General features: G+C 41.0%; 1 protein-coding gene across 1 annotated transcript in view; it reads left to right on the top strand.

Annotated features, from left to right (window-relative positions):
- The window catches only part of LOC119878351 (ankyrin repeat domain-containing protein 26-like), a 125,847-nt gene that overhangs the window by 51,926 nt on the left and 55,612 nt on the right, over nt 1–18,309 (top strand). The window contains exons 18-19 of the mRNA XM_038588969.1: nt 7,143–7,356; nt 9,227–9,323. Coding sequence (XP_038444897.1) covers nt 7,143–7,356; nt 9,227–9,323 — 311 coding nt within the window. The remainder of the gene's footprint in view (nt 1–7,142; nt 7,357–9,226; nt 9,324–18,309) is intronic.

Below are 18,309 nucleotides of genomic sequence, written 5' to 3'. Positions count from 1 at the left end.
TCCCCTGGCTATTCGGTGTCTTTTCTGATTCCATACAACTCTTCCGATGATTTGTTCCAACTCTCTGAAGAAAGTCCATGGTATTTTGATAGGGATTGCATTAAATGTATAAATTTCCCTGGGTACCATTGACATTTTCCCAATATTCATTCTTCCAATCCATGAGCATGGCATATTTTTCCATCTCTTTGTGTCTTCCTCAATTTCCTTCAGAAGTGTTCTATACTTTTGAGGGTAGAGATCCTTTACCTCTTTGGTTAGGTTTATTCCTAGGCATCTCATGGTTTTGGGTGCAGTTGTCAATTGGATTGACCCCTTAATTTCTTTCTTCAGTCTCATTGTTAGTGTATAGAAATGCCCCTGATTTCTGGACATTGATTTGGTATCCTGCCACACTGCTGAATTGCTGTATGAGTTCTAGCAGTCTTGGGGTGGAGTCTTTTGGGTTTTCTATGTACAGTATCATGTCAACCACAAAGAGGGAGCATTTGACTTCTTTGCCAGTGTGAATGCATTTTATTTCCTTTTGTTTTCTGATTGCTGAGGCTAGGACTTCTAGTACTCTGTTGAATAGCAGTGGTGAGAGTGGACATCCGTGTCTTGTTCCTGATCTTAGGGGTAAGGCTCCCAGTGCTTCCCCACTGAGAATATATTTGCTGTGGGCTTTTCATTAGATGGCTTTTAAGATGCTGAGGAATGTTCCCTCTATCCCTACACCCTGAAGAGGTTTGATCAGGAATGGATGCTGTAGTTTGTCAAATGCGTTCTCTGCCTCTATTGAGAGGGTCGTATGGTTCTTGTTTTTTCTCTTCTTGATATGATCAATCACATTGATTGCTTTACGAGTGGTGAACCAGCCTTGCATCCCGGGGATAAATCCTACTGGGTTATGGTGAATAATCTTCCTAATGTATTTTTGGATCCTATTGGCTACTATCTTGTTGAGCATTTTTGCATCTGTGTTCATCAGGCTTATTCTCTCTACCTCTCCTTTTTGGTGGGGTCTTGGGTTTTGGAATTAAGGGGATGCTGGCCTCATAGAATGAGTTTGGAAGTACTCCATCTCTTTCTATCTTTCGGAGCAGCTTTAGTAGACTAGGTATTGTTTCTTCTACAAATGTTTGATAGAATTCCCCTGGGAAGCCATCTGGCCCTGGACTTTTGTGTCTTGGGAGGTTTTTGATGATATCTTCAATTTCCTCCCTGGTGTTTGGCCTTTTTGGACTTTCTATTTCTTCTTGTTCCAGTTTTGCTAGTTTGTGGTTTTCCAGAAATGAGTCCCATTTCTTCTAGATTGCCTAATTTATTCGTGTATAGCTGCTCATACTAAGTGTTTAAAATCGTTTGTATTTCCGTGGTATTGGTGGTGATCTCTCCATTTTTATTTGTGACTAATTTGAGTCTTTTCTCTCTTGTTTTTAATAAGCCTGGCTAATGGGGATCCCTGGGTGGTGCAGTGGTTTAGCACCTGCCTTTGGCCCAGGGCGTGATCCTGGAGACCCGGGATCGAATCCCAAGTCGCACTCCTGGTGCATGGAGCCTGCTTCTCCCTCTGCCTATGTCTCTGCCTGTGTGTGTGTGTGTGTGTGTGTGTGTGTGTGTGTGTGTGTGTGTCTGTGTGTGTGTGTGTGTGACTATCATAAATAAATAAAAAATTTTTAAAAAATAAGGCTGGCTAATGGTTCGTGTATCTTATTCTTTCAAAGAACCAACTCCTGGTTTTGTTGATCTGTTTCACAGTTCTTCGACTCTCTATTTCATTGAGTTCTGCTCAAATCTTTATTAATTGTCTTTTTCTGCCGGGTGTAGGTTTTATTTGCTGTTCTTTCTCCAGCAACTTTAGATACAAGATTAGCTTTTACATATGGGTTCTTTCCAGTTTTTTGAGGGATGCTTATATTGCGATATATTTCCCCCTCAGGAGTGCTATTGCTGTATCCCAAGATTTTGAACAGTCGTATCTTCATTCTCATTAGTTTCCATGACTCTTTTTAATTCTTCCTGAATTTCCTGGTTGACCCTTTCATCTTTTGCCAGGATGGTAGTTAACCTCCACATGTTTCCACTTCTTCTAATATTCTTCTTGTGATTTAGTCCTGTTTCAAAGCATTATGGTCTGAAAATATGCTGGGGACAATCTCAGATTTTTGTTATCAGTTGAGACCTGATTTGTGACCCAGTATGTGGTCTATTTTGGATAAAGTTCCTTGTGCACTTGAGAAGAACGTGTATTCAGTTGCATTTGTCTGTAAAGTTCTGTAAATATCTGTGAAATCCATCTGGTGCAGTGCATCATTGAAAGCTCTTGTTTCTTTGGAGATTTGGGCTTAGAAGATGTGTCATTTACAGAAAGCGACATGTTAAAATCTCCCCGTTTTAGTGTACTATTAGCTAAGTATGTCTTAATTTTGGTTACTAATTGACTGTTATACTTGGCAGCTCCCGCATTCGGGGCATAAATACTCATGATTGTTAGGTCCTCTTGTTGGAGAGATCCTTTAAGTATGATATAGTGTCCCTCTTCATCTCTCACTACAGTCTTTGGGATAAACTTTAATTTAGATGATATAAGGATAGGTATCCCTGGTTTCTTTTGAGGACCATTTGAATGGTAAAGGGTTCTCCAACCTTTTATTTTCAGGCTGTAGGTGTTCTTAGGTCTAAAAGAGTCTCTTATAGACAGCAAATAGATGGGTCTTGCTCTTTTTATCCAGTCTGAAACCCTGCGCCTTTTGATGGGGTCAATAAGCCCATTCATGTTCAGAGTTACTCTTGAAAGTTATGAATTTAGTGCCATCATGATACCTATTCAGTCCCTGTTTTTGTGGATTGTTTCCTTGGACTTCCTCTTTCTTTTACAGAGTCCCCCTTTATATTTCTTTCAGAACTGGTTTGGTGGTCACATATTCTTTCAGTTCCTGCCTGTCTTGGAAGTTCTTTCTCTCTCCTTTTATCGTGAATGAGAGCCTTGCTGGATAAAGTATTCTTGGCTGCAGGTTCTTCTCATTTAGGACCCTGACTATATCCTGCCAGCCCTTTCTGGCCTGCTAGGTCTCTGTGGAGAGGTCTGCTGTTATCCTAATACTTCTCTCCATAAAGGTTAGGAATCTCTTGTCTCTTGCTGCTTTAAGGATCTTTTCTTTATCTTTGGAATTTGCAAGTTTCACTGTTAACTATCGAGGTGTTGAGTGGTTTTTATTGATTTCAGGGGGCGATCTCTCTATCTCCTGGATCTGGTTGCCTGTTTCCCTTCCCACGTTAGAGAGGTTCCCAGCTATGATTTGTTCAAATATGCTTTCTGGTCCTCTCTTTCGGTGGCCTCTGGAACCCCTATTAACCCTAAGTTAAACTAGATTTTTCCTTCTGAGGCTGTCATTTGTTTCCCTTAACCTTTCCTCATGACCCTTTAATTGTTTTTCTCTTTTTTTCCTCAGCTTCCTTCCTTGCCATCAACTTGTCTTCTATGTCACTCACTGGTTCTTCTACCTCTTTAACCCTCATTGTTAGGACCTCCAGTTTCGATTGCATCTTATTTAATTGATTTTTAATTTCTGCCTGATGAGATCTAAATTTTGCAGTCATAACGTCTCTTGAGTCCTTTATGCTTTTTTCTAGAGCCACCAGTAGCTTTATAATTGTGTTTCTGAATTCGCTTTCTGACATTGAATTGTAATCCAGATTTTGTAACTCTGTGGGAGAGAGGACTGTTTCTGATTCTTTCTTTTGAGGTGAGTTTTTCCTTCTAGTCATTTTGTTCAATGCAGAGTGGCCAAAAAAAAGTTGTACTGGAAAAAGGAGAAAAAGAGAGGAAAGGGGGGCAAGGGGGAGGACAAACAGAAAACAAAAAGCAAGAGGAGGTATCCTCTGATTCTATATACTATAAATCCCTTGACTTCCCCTGGGACTTTCCAGTGCTGCTTGGTCAATGCTTTTTCCCCTGTCCTTCCAGCTGGTTTTCTGGGGGAGGGGCCCGCTGTGGTGATTCTCAGGTGTGTGCACCTGGGGGAGCTGCCCAGCCCCTTGCCAGGTGCAGGGCTCAGTCCAAGCTGTTTATCCTGTGAAGCTCCTGTTCAGTCCCAGGTACAAGGTGACAGCAGGAGGAACAACAAGAGTGGCGGCAGCCAGCTCTCCATCTCTTGAGTCAGCTCCCGCAGTAACTACCACAGCTCCCAGTCCGCAGGGGCCTGGGTGGTCCGGGGGCAGGGGGCGTAGATTTGCACAGCTCGGGGCCGCGTGGCAGCAGGAGCGTCCTTGCTGCCCTGTGTCCTCCCGGCCTCTACCTGCCCCGGGGGGAGTGCCGGATCCTGGGCTGTGTCCCCGGTGCCCTGGGCTCTGGGGTCTGCACCGCTGGAATCACATTCCCGGGGCCGCACAGTGGCCACCACCTGAGCTGCTCCCGGGGCCCCACTGGGCGCGGCGTCCAGCCCTTTAGGGAGCTCAGCCTGTAGTGTGTGGAGGGATCTCCCCCAGAGTGCAGTTGCTCTTTTAGTGCCCCTGGGAGCCTGAGGGCATCTGTACCCCTTCTGGGATCCTGCCCGAGCTCCCTGCAAGCGCCTTTCCTTCCAGGAAGATTGGTAAAGTTTCTGCTTCTCCAGGACTGGGCTTTCCTGTCCTGGGGGCACTAGCTGCGTGGCCTTTGCCTGGCTCCTCATGGGGGCTCCTCCCCCTTGGATGCTTTTTTATTTCTTTATGTTTTTCCGTCTTCCTACCTTGATAGAAGCGCGAACTCTTCTGACTGTAGCATTCCAGCTCTTCTCTCTTTAAATCTCAGGCCGAATTCATAGGTTTTCAGGATGATTTGAAAGTTATCTAGGTAAGTTGGTGGGGACTGGTGACTTCGGGACCCTACTTTTCTGCCATCTTGCCCCGCCTCCTTCTCTTTTTAATATATACCTCAGTGCTATAAATGGTGAGATGAGTGCTATTCTTGGAGGATTCCAGAAATTTTTAACATATTATGTTTTTATTTTCATTCAATATGTGATACTTTGTAATTTCTTTTTTCATTACTTCTTTATTCCAAGGGTTTTTAAAAGATTTTTATGTATTTGAAAGAGAAGGAGAGAGAGAGAAAGAGAGCGCATAGGCGAAGGGAGGTCCAGAGGGGTAAGCGTCCTTCCCTCTGAGTGGGAAGCCCAACATGGGGCTCAATCCCAGGACCCGGAGATCATGACCTGAGCTAAAGGCAGACACTTAATCCATTGAGCCACCTAGGTACCCAGACCCAGGGGTTATTTAGATGTGCATTATTAATCAGTTTGCAAGTATTTGAGTATTTTCCAGAGGTAGGTTTGTTCTTCATTTCTAATTTGATCACTTTGTGGTCACAGAACACACTTTCATGACTTCAATCCTTTTGACTTAACTCCCTTTATTAAGGTTTATTTTATGACCCAGAATATAATCTCTTTTGGTAAATGCTCCATGGATACTTGAGAAAGATGGTGGTGGTCAAGTCTTCTATATCCTTGATGATTTTCTGCCTATTAAAATCTCAGACTAAAATTGTAAATTTGCCTGTTTCTCTTTGCAGTTCTGTTGATTTTTGCCTTATGTATTTTGATGTTATTAATAGATTCATAAGCATTTAGGTTTGTTATGCTTATTTGTCGACCCTTTCATCATTAACAAATGACCTTATACATCACGAGAATATATATTGCTTTGAAATCTATTTTGCCTGGCATTAATATTGCTACTCAAGCTCAGCCTTCTTTTGTCAAGTGTGAGTGTGGTATATCCTTATTTTTGTCCTTTTCACAAATTTGTGTCTTTACATTTATTTATTTATTTATTTATTTATTTATTTATTTATTTATTTATTTTAATTTGTGTGTGTGTGTCTTTACATATAAATTGAATTTTTTATAGGCAGCCTATGGTTGTCTCTTACATTTTTATCCATTCTGACAGTCTGCCTTTTAATCGAGGCTTTCAGACCATTTTCTTTCTTTCTTTTATTTTTTGACAATTTTCATTTACTCTGATTATTGATACAGTTGATATAAATCTCTCATCCTGTTTGCTTTCCATTTGACCTGCTTTGTTCCCATTTTCTTTGCTTTCTGCTTTCTTTTAGATTAATAAACTAATTTTTACGAGTTCAATTTATACATATATATAAATATACACATATGTGTATGTATGGGCTTTGTTTATTACTATAACTCTTAAGATTTGCTATTTTAGTGATTGCTTTAGGGTTTAAAGCATATGACTCAAGCATCACAGTCCACCTTCTTGTAGTGTTATACCACATTATATGTAGTTTAAGAAAATTCCAATAGGGAACACGTGAGTAGCTTAGTGGTTGAGCATCTACCTTTGGCTCAGGGTGTGATCCCCGGGTCCTTGTATCAAGTCCCACATCAGGCTATCTCAGGGAACCTGCTTCTCCCTCTGCCTGTGTCTCTGCCTCTCTCTCTCTCCATGTCTCTCATGAATAAATAAATAAAATCTTTTTTTAAAATTACAATAGTTTACTTCCATTTCTTCTCTCCTAGCCAGATCCTTTGTGGGTCTGTGGGATTATAGTTTTCATTCAGTTTAGAAAGGTTTCAGTCATGTTTTCTTTTCTTTTTAAAAGATTTTAAAGTTCTATTGATAATAAGATTTTATTCATTTATTTGAGAGAGAGAACATGAGCAGGGAGAGAGGCAGAGGAAGAGGGAGAAGCAGACTCCCTACTAAGCAGGGAGCCCCCCATGTGGCTTGATCCCAGGACACCAAGATCATGACCTGAGCCGAAGGCAAACACCCACCGATTGAGCCACCCAGGCACCTGGTATAATCTCTTTACATTGAAGTTACTCAATATTTGTTTCATGTATGAATGAGTTAATGTGAACATGCTCGGTCCCTTATATGCAAAAAATACTCATATTGTTTTATTTTACTTTTTAAAAGAACAAATTTGTGAGAGAGCATGAGCAGGAGATGGGGAGAGGAACAGAGAGGGAGGGAACGAGGGGGTAAAGAACCTTAAGCAGACTCTGTGCTGAGTGCAGCACCCAGTGCCAGGTTCAATCCCACAACTGTGAGATCATGACCTCAGCCAAAACCAATAATTGGATGCTTTACCACCTGACCCACCCTGATGCCTCCTGTATTTTATTTCTGTTTTTGTTTTTCCTCTGGTGTAGATTCTGTTAGCGTATTGACCATCCAGAATGCAATTTTTAAATACAAAAGATCAATAGAATTAAAAAGAAAAGACTGTGAACAACTTACAAGAAAAATTTTACAAGTGGAATATAAGGTCAATGGACTAGAAAAGTTGCTATCAGAAACAAAAGAAATGAAATCTCAGTTAGAGCATCAAAAAGTGGAATGGGAACGAGAACTCTACAGTTTAAGGTATGACATCTTGGTTTTAAGGAAATATTTCAACTATTTACTTTTTTTTTTTTTTAATAGACTCCACACTCAGCGTGGGGCTTGAACTCACAACTATGAGATCAAGAGTCACATGCTCTGTCAACTGAGCCAGCCAGGAACCCCTTGAAATACTTACTTTTATGCTGCAGATGTGTAGGAGAAGTTTTGTAATTGCTAATTTGCCTTCTGGGATTTTATAGGGAAGGAAACTCCATTAGAAATGTGAAGTATCAGAAGACGAATGGGTAAAGAAGCAGTGGTCTATGTATATACAATGGAATATTCCTCAGCCATTAGAAACGACAGATACCCACCATTTGCTTCCACGTGGGTGGAACTGGAGGGTATTATGCTGAGTGAAATAAGTCCATCGGAGAAGGACAAACATTATATGGTCTCATTCATTTGGGGAATATAAAAATTAATGAAAGGGAATAAAGGGGAAAGGAGAGAAAATGAGAGGGAAATATCAGTGAGGGTGACAGAACATGAGAGACACGTAACTCTGGGAAACGAACAAGGTGTAGTGGAAAGGGAGGTGAGTGGAGGCTGGGGTGACTGGCTGATGGGCACTAAGGGGGGGCACTTGACGGGGTGAGCACTGGGTGATATGCTGTATGTTGGCAAATTGAACTCCAATTTTTTTTTTAAAAAAAGTTGTAAAGTGTAAGATTCTTTGAAATAATACTGCAAGGTTTTAACAGTGAATACTTCTAATAATTTAATGTATATTCTAAAGCATAATTTTAATGACCATGTAGAAGTCCATCATATGTAAACCTCATTATTTAACAAATTGAATTTTGGTTGTTTTCCATTTTCCTATAGTTTAATTAATGCTATAAGGAATGTCTTTTATTTAATTCTGTTTCTACAGTCTTGGTTAATTGGAATAAATTCTTTAATATAGTATTGTGTTAATGTATAAAAATATTTAGTAGAGGTCTCTGATCCATATTTTTAAATTGTTCTCAGGAAATTTTATATTATATGCCCCCCAACAGAGTGTGAAATGGCCAATTTTTCTCAAGACAGAAAAATTGGTTTATTCTTAACATATGCAGGGGTTAAAAAGTAAAATGGAAAAATGATTAATGGTTAAGTTTTTTTTAACATTTCTCACATATATAAAGAAAATTAATTCAAAAGTCTATGCTGAAAGCACATCTTACTCTATTCTTTACTTAATTAATATGGACCCTGTGATGTTTTCAAAGGAGTTTTCAAATGATTTATAAAATACATAATGATCAACAAGGTTGAGAATATTACAGAATAAGAAACATAAAAAGCATGGGCAATAGATTTTAGGCTCCCTAGTCTAGTGCTGGATCAGAGTCATCTGCAGGTGTATGGTGTGTAAACGACATCTGCTGATGCTGTCTTACACTGAAGATCATTTTTAGAGGTACCTGTGATGTTTTGTGAAATAAAAATGTATTTCTAGTGAATTTATAAAGTTGTTGATAAACAGCAACTGCTCTTTTTAATTAGTAATGAAATGATTTGTCTTAATTGAAGTGTAATTATGACTTTGTGGAGAAAAATGACAATTTTGAACCCTTTCTTAAATAATTTCAGAATTCCTTTGCTTACAACATCTCCCAGAGTTATTACTGACTAAAACTTACTAAGTTGCAAAATGCTTTCTCATTGCTTCTTTTAAACTATATATCGTTTTGAAGATATTGAAGTGATAAATTGAAAAACATGAGCCCTAGAAAGGGAAAAAAATTGAGAACAGAAAAATTTCCTTTGGATAATGAACCAACATATGTGGAACCAGATCATAAAATAAAAGTTCTATTGCTAACAAAACAAATTTTAAAATGAACACATGCATTTGCAGATTGACCTTAAAACAAGAAAAAGAAAAAAGAAGAAGTGCTGAAATTTTATATATAAATATTAAGGAGCAATTAAGCAGTAAAGAAGAGCTGAGTGAAGTAAGTCAATCATAGACAGACAAACATCATATGGTTTCACTCTATGGGGACTATAAAAATACTGAAAAGGATTATAGGGGAAAGGAGAGAAAATCAGTGGGAAAAAGTAGAGAGGGTGACAACACATTAGAGACTCCTAACTCTGAGAAATGAACAAGGGATAGTGGAAGGGGAGGTGGGCGGGGGGTGGGGAGACTGGGTGACGGGCACTGAGGGGGCATTTGACAGGTGAGCACTGGGTGTTATGCTGTATGTTGGCAAATCGAACTCCAATAACAAATATACAAAAAAAAAAATAGTATTCCATCATGTAATACTCTGGGCATTCTGTTCTCGCGAAAGCTGCCTCTGAACATCATTTTGCTCTTCTATAACCTAGAGACACATTTTCATTAGGATTTTGGATCTTATCATTAAAAAAAAAAAAGTCAAAAGGCTTAAGAGAACTTAAAAAAAAATGTTCAAGAGTGGCCTTTTTTATAACAAGGCTTTTCATCCTCAATGAATAATTCAAATTTTAAATTAAATGACAGCAAAATGTACCATAGAGTAAAAATACAAGTAGACATAGTATTGTGAAATAAAATTTCTGTGTAAAACATTTAACTAGCTTCATCAGCATCTCAAGGAAATCTAGCTCATATTTCAACATTAAAAAATTCAAAACTGGGACACCTGGGGGCTCAGTGGGTTAAGTGTCCAACTCTTTTTATGGCTCAGGTCATGATCTCACGATCATGAGACTCCGAACCAGGTGAGGCTGGAGACTCAGATCATGAGACTCAGAACCAGAGTCTGCTGGAGATTCATTTCCCTCCCTCTCCCTCTACTCCTTCCCCCCAGCCCATGCTCTGTGTAAAAATAAATACAATTCAATAAATCAATAAATCAATATAACATTTATCTCATTTTACCTTCCATCCCTTCATTCAAAATATATACATAGGGCATATGTGAGAGGCCAAGAATTCCAATAAGGTAGTAATTGTGGCTACAAAGATCATGGTTGCTATTAGGTTAAAATGAAATGTTTAATCTATTTGAAGCCTAACAATATGTATTATATCAAAGGGATACTATAAATAATATTGATGGAAATATACAATTACTGCCAAAAATTTACCTGATTCAAATTATTTTTTACACCCTTCAATTCCAAGTTTCGTCTTCTAAGATTAAGTTGAAGTTGTTTGATTTCAACTTCTTTACTATATTGCTCTTCTTTACTTCTTGTTTTTTATAATAAATTTATTTTTTATTGGTGTTCAATTTACCAACATACAGAATAACACCCAGTGCTCATCCCGTCAAGTGCCCCCCTCAGTGCCCGTCACCCATTCACCCCCACCCCCTGCCCTCCTCCCCTTCCACCACCCCTAGTTTGTTCCATGCACATTGAAGTTCCGTGCACATTGAAGCAAATGCTGGTTATTTGTCATTTCTAGGGACTGAGTAATATTCCATTTTATATATAGACCACATCTTCTATATCCATTCATCATTTGATGGATACTCAGGCTGCATCCACCGTCTGGCTATTCTGGAAAATGCTGCTATAAACATTGGGGTGCAGGTGTCGCGGTTTTTCACTGCATCTCTATCTTTGGGGTAAATCCCGAGTGGTGCTATTGCTGGGTCATAGGGTAGCTCTATTTTTAACTCTTTGAGGAACCTCCACACAGTTTTCCATAGTGGCTGTACCAGTTCACATTCCCACCAACAGTACAAGAGGGTTCCCCTTTCTCCACCTCCTCTGCAACATTTGTTGTTTCCTGTCTTGTTAATTTTCCCCATTCTCACTGGTGTGACGTGGTATCTCATTGTGGTTTTGATTTGTATTTCCCTGATGGCAAGTGATGTGGAGTGTTTTCTCATGTGCTCGTTGGCCATTTGTATGTCTTTTTTGGTGAAATTTCTGCTCATGTCTTTTGCCCATTTCATGATTGGATTGTTTCTTTGCTGTTGAGTTTACTAAGTTCTTTATAGATCTTGGATACTAGCCCTTTACCTGATAGGTCATTTGCAAATAACTTCTCCCATTCTGTAGGTTATCTTTTAGTTTTGTTGACTGTTTCTTTTGCTGTGCAGAAGATTTTTATCTTGATGAGGTCCCAATGGTTTATTTTTGCTATTGTTTCCCTTTGCCTTCATAGATCTATCTTGCAAGAAGCTGCAGTAGCCGAGTTTACAAAGGCTGTTGCCTGTGTTCTCCTCTAGGATTCTTTTTTTTTCTTTTTTAATTTTTATTTATTTGTGATACTCACAGAGAGAGAGAGAGAGAATGAGGCAGAGACACAGGCAGAGGGAGAAGCAGGCTCCATGCACCGGGAGCCCGACGTGGGATTCGATCCTGGGTCTCCAGGATCGCGCCCTGGGCCAAAGGCAGGCGCCAAACCACTGCGCCACCCAGGGATCCCTCCTCTAGGATTCTGATGGATTCCTGTCTCACGTTTAGATCTTTCCTCCATTTTGAGTTTATCTTTGCGTGTGGTGCAAGAGAGTGGTCTAGTCTCATTCTTCTGCACGTGGCTGTCCAGTTTTCCCAGCACCATTTATTTTATTTATTTATTTTATTATTATTATTTTTTATTTATTTATGATAGTCACAGAGAGAGAGAGAGGGAGGCAAAGACATAGGCAGAGGGAGAAGCAGGCTCCACGCACCGGGAGCCTGATGTGGGATTCGATCCCGGGTCTCCAGGATCATGCCCTGGGCCAAAGGCAGGCGCCAAACCACTGCGCCACCCAGGGATCCCCCCAGCACCATTTATTGAAGAGAGTGTCCTTTTTCCAGTGGATAGTCTTTGCTGCTTTGTCAAATGTAACTTGACCATGGACTCGAGGGCCCATTTCTGGATTCTCTCTTCTGTTCTATTGATCTATTTGTCTGGTTTTGTGCCAGTACCACACTGTCTTGATGATCAAAGCTTTGTAAGACAACTTGAAATCCGGCATTGTGATGTCCCCAGCTCTGGTTTTCTTTTTCAATATTCCCCTAGCTGTTCGGGGTTTTTTCTGATTCCACACAAATCTTAAGATTATTTATTCCAGCTTTCTGAAGAAAGTGAAGAAAGTCCATGGTATGTGGATAGGAAAGCATTGAATGTAAATCGCCCTGGGTTAGCATAGACATTTTGACAATATTAATTCTTCCAATCCATGAGCATGGAATATTTTTCCATCTCTTTGTGTCTTCCTGGATTTCTTTCAGAAGTGTTCTGTAGTTGTTAGGGTATAAATCCTTTCTCTTTGGTTAGGTTTTCCTTGGTATTGGTGGTGATCTCTCCTTTTTCATTCGTGATTTTATTAATTAGAGTCTTTTCTCCTTTGTTTTTTAAAAGGCTGGCTAATGGTTTACGTATCTTATTCTTCCTTTCAAAGAACCAACTCCTGGTTTGTTGATCTGTTCCACAGTTCTTCTGGTCTCTATTTCATTGAGTTCTGCTCAAATCTTCACTCTCTCTGTTCTGCTTGGTGTAGGTTTTATTTACTGTTCTTTCTCCAATTCCTTTAGGTGCAAGGTTAGCTTGTGTCTTTGAGGTTTTTTTTCCAATCTTTTGAGGGATGCTTGTATTGCAATGCATTTCCCGCTTAGGATTGCTTTGGCTGTATCCCAAGGATTTTGAATGGTTGTATCTTCATTTTCATTAGTTTCCATGAATCTTTTTATTTCTTCTCTAATTTTCTGGTTGACCCATTCATCTTTCAGCAGGATGGCCTTTCTCCTCCCTGTGTTTGCGTTTCTTCCAGATTTCTTCTTGTGATTGAGTTCTAGTTTCAAAGCATTGTGGTCTGAAAATATGCAGGGGACAGTCCCAATGTTTTGGTATCGGGTGGCCTATTCTGAGAAAGTTCCATGAGAAGACTGTGTATTCAGTTGCTTTTGGATGTAAAGTTCTGTAAATATCTGTGAAATCCATGTGGTGTAGTGTATCATTTAAAGCTCTTGTTTCTTTGGAGATGTTGTGCTTAGAAGATCTGTCATTTGCAGAACGTGCCGTGTTTAAGTCTCCTACTACTAGTGTATTATTATCTAAGTAATGCCCCTACTTTGGTTATTAATTCATTGATAGACTTGGAAGCTCCCACATTAGAAGCATAAATATTCATGATTGTTAGATCTTCTTGTTGGATAGACCCTTCAAGTATGATATAGTGTCCCCTCTTCATCTCTTAACTGCAGTCTTTGGGATAAACTTTAATTTATCTGATATAAGGATGGCTACCCTGCTTTCTTTTGAAGACCATGTGAATGGTAATGGTTCTCCAACCTTTTATTTTCATGCTGTAGGTGTCCTTATATCTAAAATGAGTCTCTTGTAGACAGCAAATAGATGGGTCTTGATTTTTTTATCCAGTCTGAAACCCTGCGTTTTTTGATGGGATCATTTAGCCCATTCACATTCAGAGTACCTATTGAAAGATGTTAATTTACTGTCATTGTAATGTCTATTCAGTCCCTGCTTTTGTGGATTATTTCTTTGGGCTTCCTCTTTCTTTTACAGGGTCCCCATTAATATTACTTGCAGAGCTGGTTTGGTGGTCACATATTCTTTCAGCTTCTGCCTATCTTAGAAGCTCTTTATCCTATTCTGAACCAAAGGCTCGCTGGATAGAGTATTCTTGGCTGCATGTTCTTGTCATGTAGAACCCTGAATATTTCCTGCCAGCTGTTTCTGGCCTGCCAGATCTCTGTGGAGAGGTCTGCTGTTAATCTAATATTTCTCCCCATATAAGTTAGAAATCTCTTGTTTCTTGCTGTTTTAAGGACTTTCTTTTTCTTTGGAATTTGCTTGTTTCACCATTAAATGTCGAGTTCTGCTTTTTTTTCCCTTCCCCTTGGTGGGGGACCTCTCTATCTCCTGGACCTGAATGCCTTTTTCCCTCCCCAAAATTAGGGAAGTTCACAGGTATGATTTGTTCAAATATCCTTTCTGGCCCTCCTGTGGAACCCCAATTATGCGTATATTTTTTCTTTCCTTCTGAGGCTCTCGATTATTTCCCTTAACCTTTCCTCATGGTCTTTTAATTGTTTTTCTGTTTTCTCTTAAGCTTTCCTCTTTGCCATCAACTTGTCTTCTGTGGCACTCACTCTTTCCTCTAACTCATTAACCCTCATTGTTAGGACCTTCAGTTTGGATTGCATCTCATTTAATTAATTTTTAATTTTGGACTAAGTAGATCAAAATTCTGCAGTCATGAAGTTTCTTTAATACTCTCTGCTTTTTTACAGAGCCACCACTAGCTTTATAATTGTGCTTTTGAATTGGCTTTCTGACATCGAATTGTAATTCAAATTCTATAAGTCTGTGGAAGAGAGTACTGTTTCTGATTCTTTTGTGGTGAGATCTTCCTTCTAGTCATTTTGCTCACTGCAGAGTGGCTGTATGAACGGGCTGAGTCAAGAATATCAACCACAATCTAAGTCAATTTCACCTTAGATGATTGTTTTTAAACATTTCATTTATGTATTCATGAGAGACACCGAGAGAGGGGCAGAGACACAGGCAGAGGGAGAAGCAGGCTCCATGCAGGGAGCCTGATGTGGCACTTGATCCTGGACTCCAGGATCATGCCTTGAGCTGAAGGCAGGCACTAAACCACTGAGCCACCCAAGGTTTCTTATCCTTCGATGATTCTGACAAGGTCCATGACATGAAATTGAAAACGAAGAGAAGAACAAAATAACACAAAATGACCACTAAAGTGAAAAAAACAAATTTTAAAACAAAGTAGTAGAAAATAAAAGGCCAAGAATGCCAAGGGAAGAAAAAAAGAGAAAAAAAAGCAAGGTAAAGAGGGGAAAAAGAAAAAAGAAGTAGAAAAAATAAAATGTTGGGGGGGACTGGGACATGGTGGTGGTGATGAAGTTGTAGTGGAGGGAGAATGTAGTCTACCTGAGGGGTCCTAGGGGGTGATCCTCTTGGTCCTGGGTGTATTAAGTTCTGTATGTTAGAAGATACTGAGTCCCAAATTTCTATAAACCAGAAATACTTGTAGAGAGACCCAACATTGTTCCCCAAAACATAAATGAGATAAAAAGGGGGGCAGAATGGGAACGAAGAGAGAATAGAGTCTCACAGAATGAACCAGCACGGTATACCACTTGGTTCTGGGTGCATGCTCGTCCTGTTTTAGAAGGTATTGTGCCATTGTAGAACAAAATGAGGTAGAGAAAACAAAAAAGCACACACACACACAAAACATATCTCGTCTAGCTCCCAAAATTAAGTTGAGTATGTTGAAGGGAATCTAGAAGTGGAAAATCTATCTAAGACGTGTAATTGTAAAAATATGAGTCAAAAAGGAAGAAACCTGAAAATGAAGAGGTGGCAAAATATTGTAGTTAAGGTGGGAAAAGAGAAAGAAAATTGGAAACTTACAGTCTGATATAAAAATGAGTTGTACTGGAACATGGGGGGGGGGGCGGGGAAGAGGGGTACCCTCTAGTTCTATATACTGTAGATCCCTCGACTTCCCCTGGAGCTTTCCAGCGCTGCTGGGTGGGGAACTTGCTCTTCCCCTGTCCTTCCAGCTGGTCTTCTGGGGGAGGGCGGGCTGTGCCGATTCTCAGGTGTGTGCACCTTGGGGAGCTGCCCCGCCCCCTGCTGGGTGCAGGGTCACGGGGGAGCCGACCTGACCTCCCGTGAGGCCCGTGTCCCCTGGCGGCCACGCCTCTCCCAGGCACACGGGGTGACACCAGGAGGGACAACCACACCGCGGCGGCCAGGTCTCCCTGGCCCTGGAGGGCGCCCCCTGCAGTGACTTCCCGCCATCTACCAGTCCACAGGGGCCTGGATGCTTCCCGGGCAGGAGGGGCAGGAGTGTCCTCGCTGTCCTGGGCCCTCCTCCCCCGCTCGGCCTGTCCCGGGGGAGCAGGATCCCGGCTGTGTGTCCCCTGGGTCCGGGCCTGCGCTGCTGGAGTCTGGCTTCCCGGAGCCCCTCCCGACACACCGGCTTCTCCCCGAGGCCCCGCGCAGCGCGCTCCAGCCCTTTACGGAGCTGGGCCGGTGTGGGGGGCGCTCGACCCTGCGCACTTCCTCTGTCAGTGACCCCGGAGACTGGAGGTCCCCACCCCCCACGTCCTGGCGGAGTTCCCAGCTGCGCCTTTCCATCCCGGAGGAATCCGGGGCGGATTTTAAAGCTCCCACTTGTCGCTTCTCCAGGGCTGCGCTTTCCCGCCTGGGAGGCTTTCCCCGCTGCAGGCCTCAGCCCGGCTCCTCCGGTGCCCCTCCCCACTTGATTCTTTTTTATTTGTTTCCGCCTCCCTACCTTGTTAGGAGCGAAAACCCTTCTCTCTGTAGCGTTCTGACTGTTCTCTCTTTAAATCTCAGTTCGGGGGGATCCCTGGGTGGCTCAGTGGTTTGGCGCCTGCCTTTGACCCAGGGCTGACCAGGGCTGAGTCCCGGGATCGAGTCCCACGTGGGGCTCCCAGCATGGAGCCTGCTTCTCCCTCCTCCCGTGTCTCTGCCTCTCTCTCTCTCTTTCTCTATCATAAATAAATAAATAAATCTTAAAAAAAAAATCTCAGGTCGGGCACTTGCCAGGGGAGGGGGGGCACTTGACGGGATGAGCACTGGGTGTTATACTATATGTTGGCAAATCGAGCTCCAGTAAAAAAGTAAATAAAAATCAATCATCAATCAATCTCAGGTCGAATTCGTAGGTGTTCAGGATGATTTGAAAGTTATCAAGGGGGGAACCCTGGGTGGCGCAGCGGTTTGGCGCCTGCCTTTGCCCAGGGCGCGATCCTGGAGACCCGGGGCCGAATCCCATGTCGGGCTCTGGTGCATGGAGCCTGCTTCTCCCTCTGCCTGTGTCTCTGCCTCTCTCTCTCTCCTCTGTGACTATCATGAATAAATAAATAAAATCTTAAAAAAAAAAAAAAGTTATCAAGGTAAGTTGGTGGGGCCAGGTGCTTGAGGATCCCTACTCCTCCCTCACCTTGCCCCCATCCCACCCAAGATGGAATTCTAAACAATCACCTTTGCAAACGAAATGAGACAGAAATGTCTCATACTAAATGAATTCTGAGGTATTTTCTTTAGTTATTTTGAAGTACGTGTGTATGTATTTGTACGTATGTATATTTTATTTTTGGAATTATTATTTTTCTCATGCATGTGATATTTCTAAAAAACCAACCCTGTACATTATGGTAAGTACAGAGGATTTTAAAAGAATACAATATATTGTGGGTGAGTGTGTGTGTATATATATACATATATACATACGTACATACATACACATAGGGTCTATATAGGGAGGAGTGAAGTTTGTAGTCCATTAATTAATTAATTAATTAATTAATTTATTTTTTATTTTTTAAGTTTTAATTTAAATTCCAATTAGTTAACACAGTGTAATGTTAGTTTCAGGTGTACAATATAGTGGTTCAACAGTTCCATACAACACCAGGTGCTCGTCACAATAAGTGCACGCCTTAATCCCCATCATCTTTCACCCATCCCCCTATTCCCCCCACCAAACCATTAGTTCTTCTCTATAGTTGAGTCGTTTCTTAATCTGCCTCTCTTTTCCCCTTTTGCTCATTTGTTTTGTTTCTTAAATTACACATGAGTGAAATCATATGGTATTTGTCCTTCTCTGATTTATTTCTCTTAGCATAATATTCCTAGCTCCATCCATGTTGTCACAAATGGCAATATTTTATTCTTTTTGATGGCTGAGTAATTTTTTTTAATTTATTTTTTATTGGTGTTCAATTTACTAACATACAGAATAACCCCCAGTGCCCGTCACCCATTCACTCCCCCCCCACCCTCCTCCCCTTCTACCACCCCTAGTTCGTTTCCCAGAGTTAGCAGTCTTTACGTTCTGTCTCCCTTCTGATATTTCCCACACATTTCTTCTCCCTTCCCTTATATTCCTTTCACTATTATTTATATTCCCCAAATGAATGAGAAAATAATGTTAGTCCTTCTCCGACTGACTTACTTCACTCAGCATAATACCCTCAAGTTCC

Source organism: Canis lupus, unplaced genomic scaffold, assembly GCF_011100685.1.
Source record: "Canis lupus familiaris isolate Mischka breed German Shepherd unplaced genomic scaffold, alternate assembly UU_Cfam_GSD_1.0 chrUn_S1538H1724, whole genome shotgun sequence".
Taxonomy (NCBI): domain Eukaryota; kingdom Metazoa; phylum Chordata; class Mammalia; order Carnivora; family Canidae; genus Canis; species Canis lupus.
This window is presented reverse-complemented; position numbering and strand designations above follow the sequence as displayed.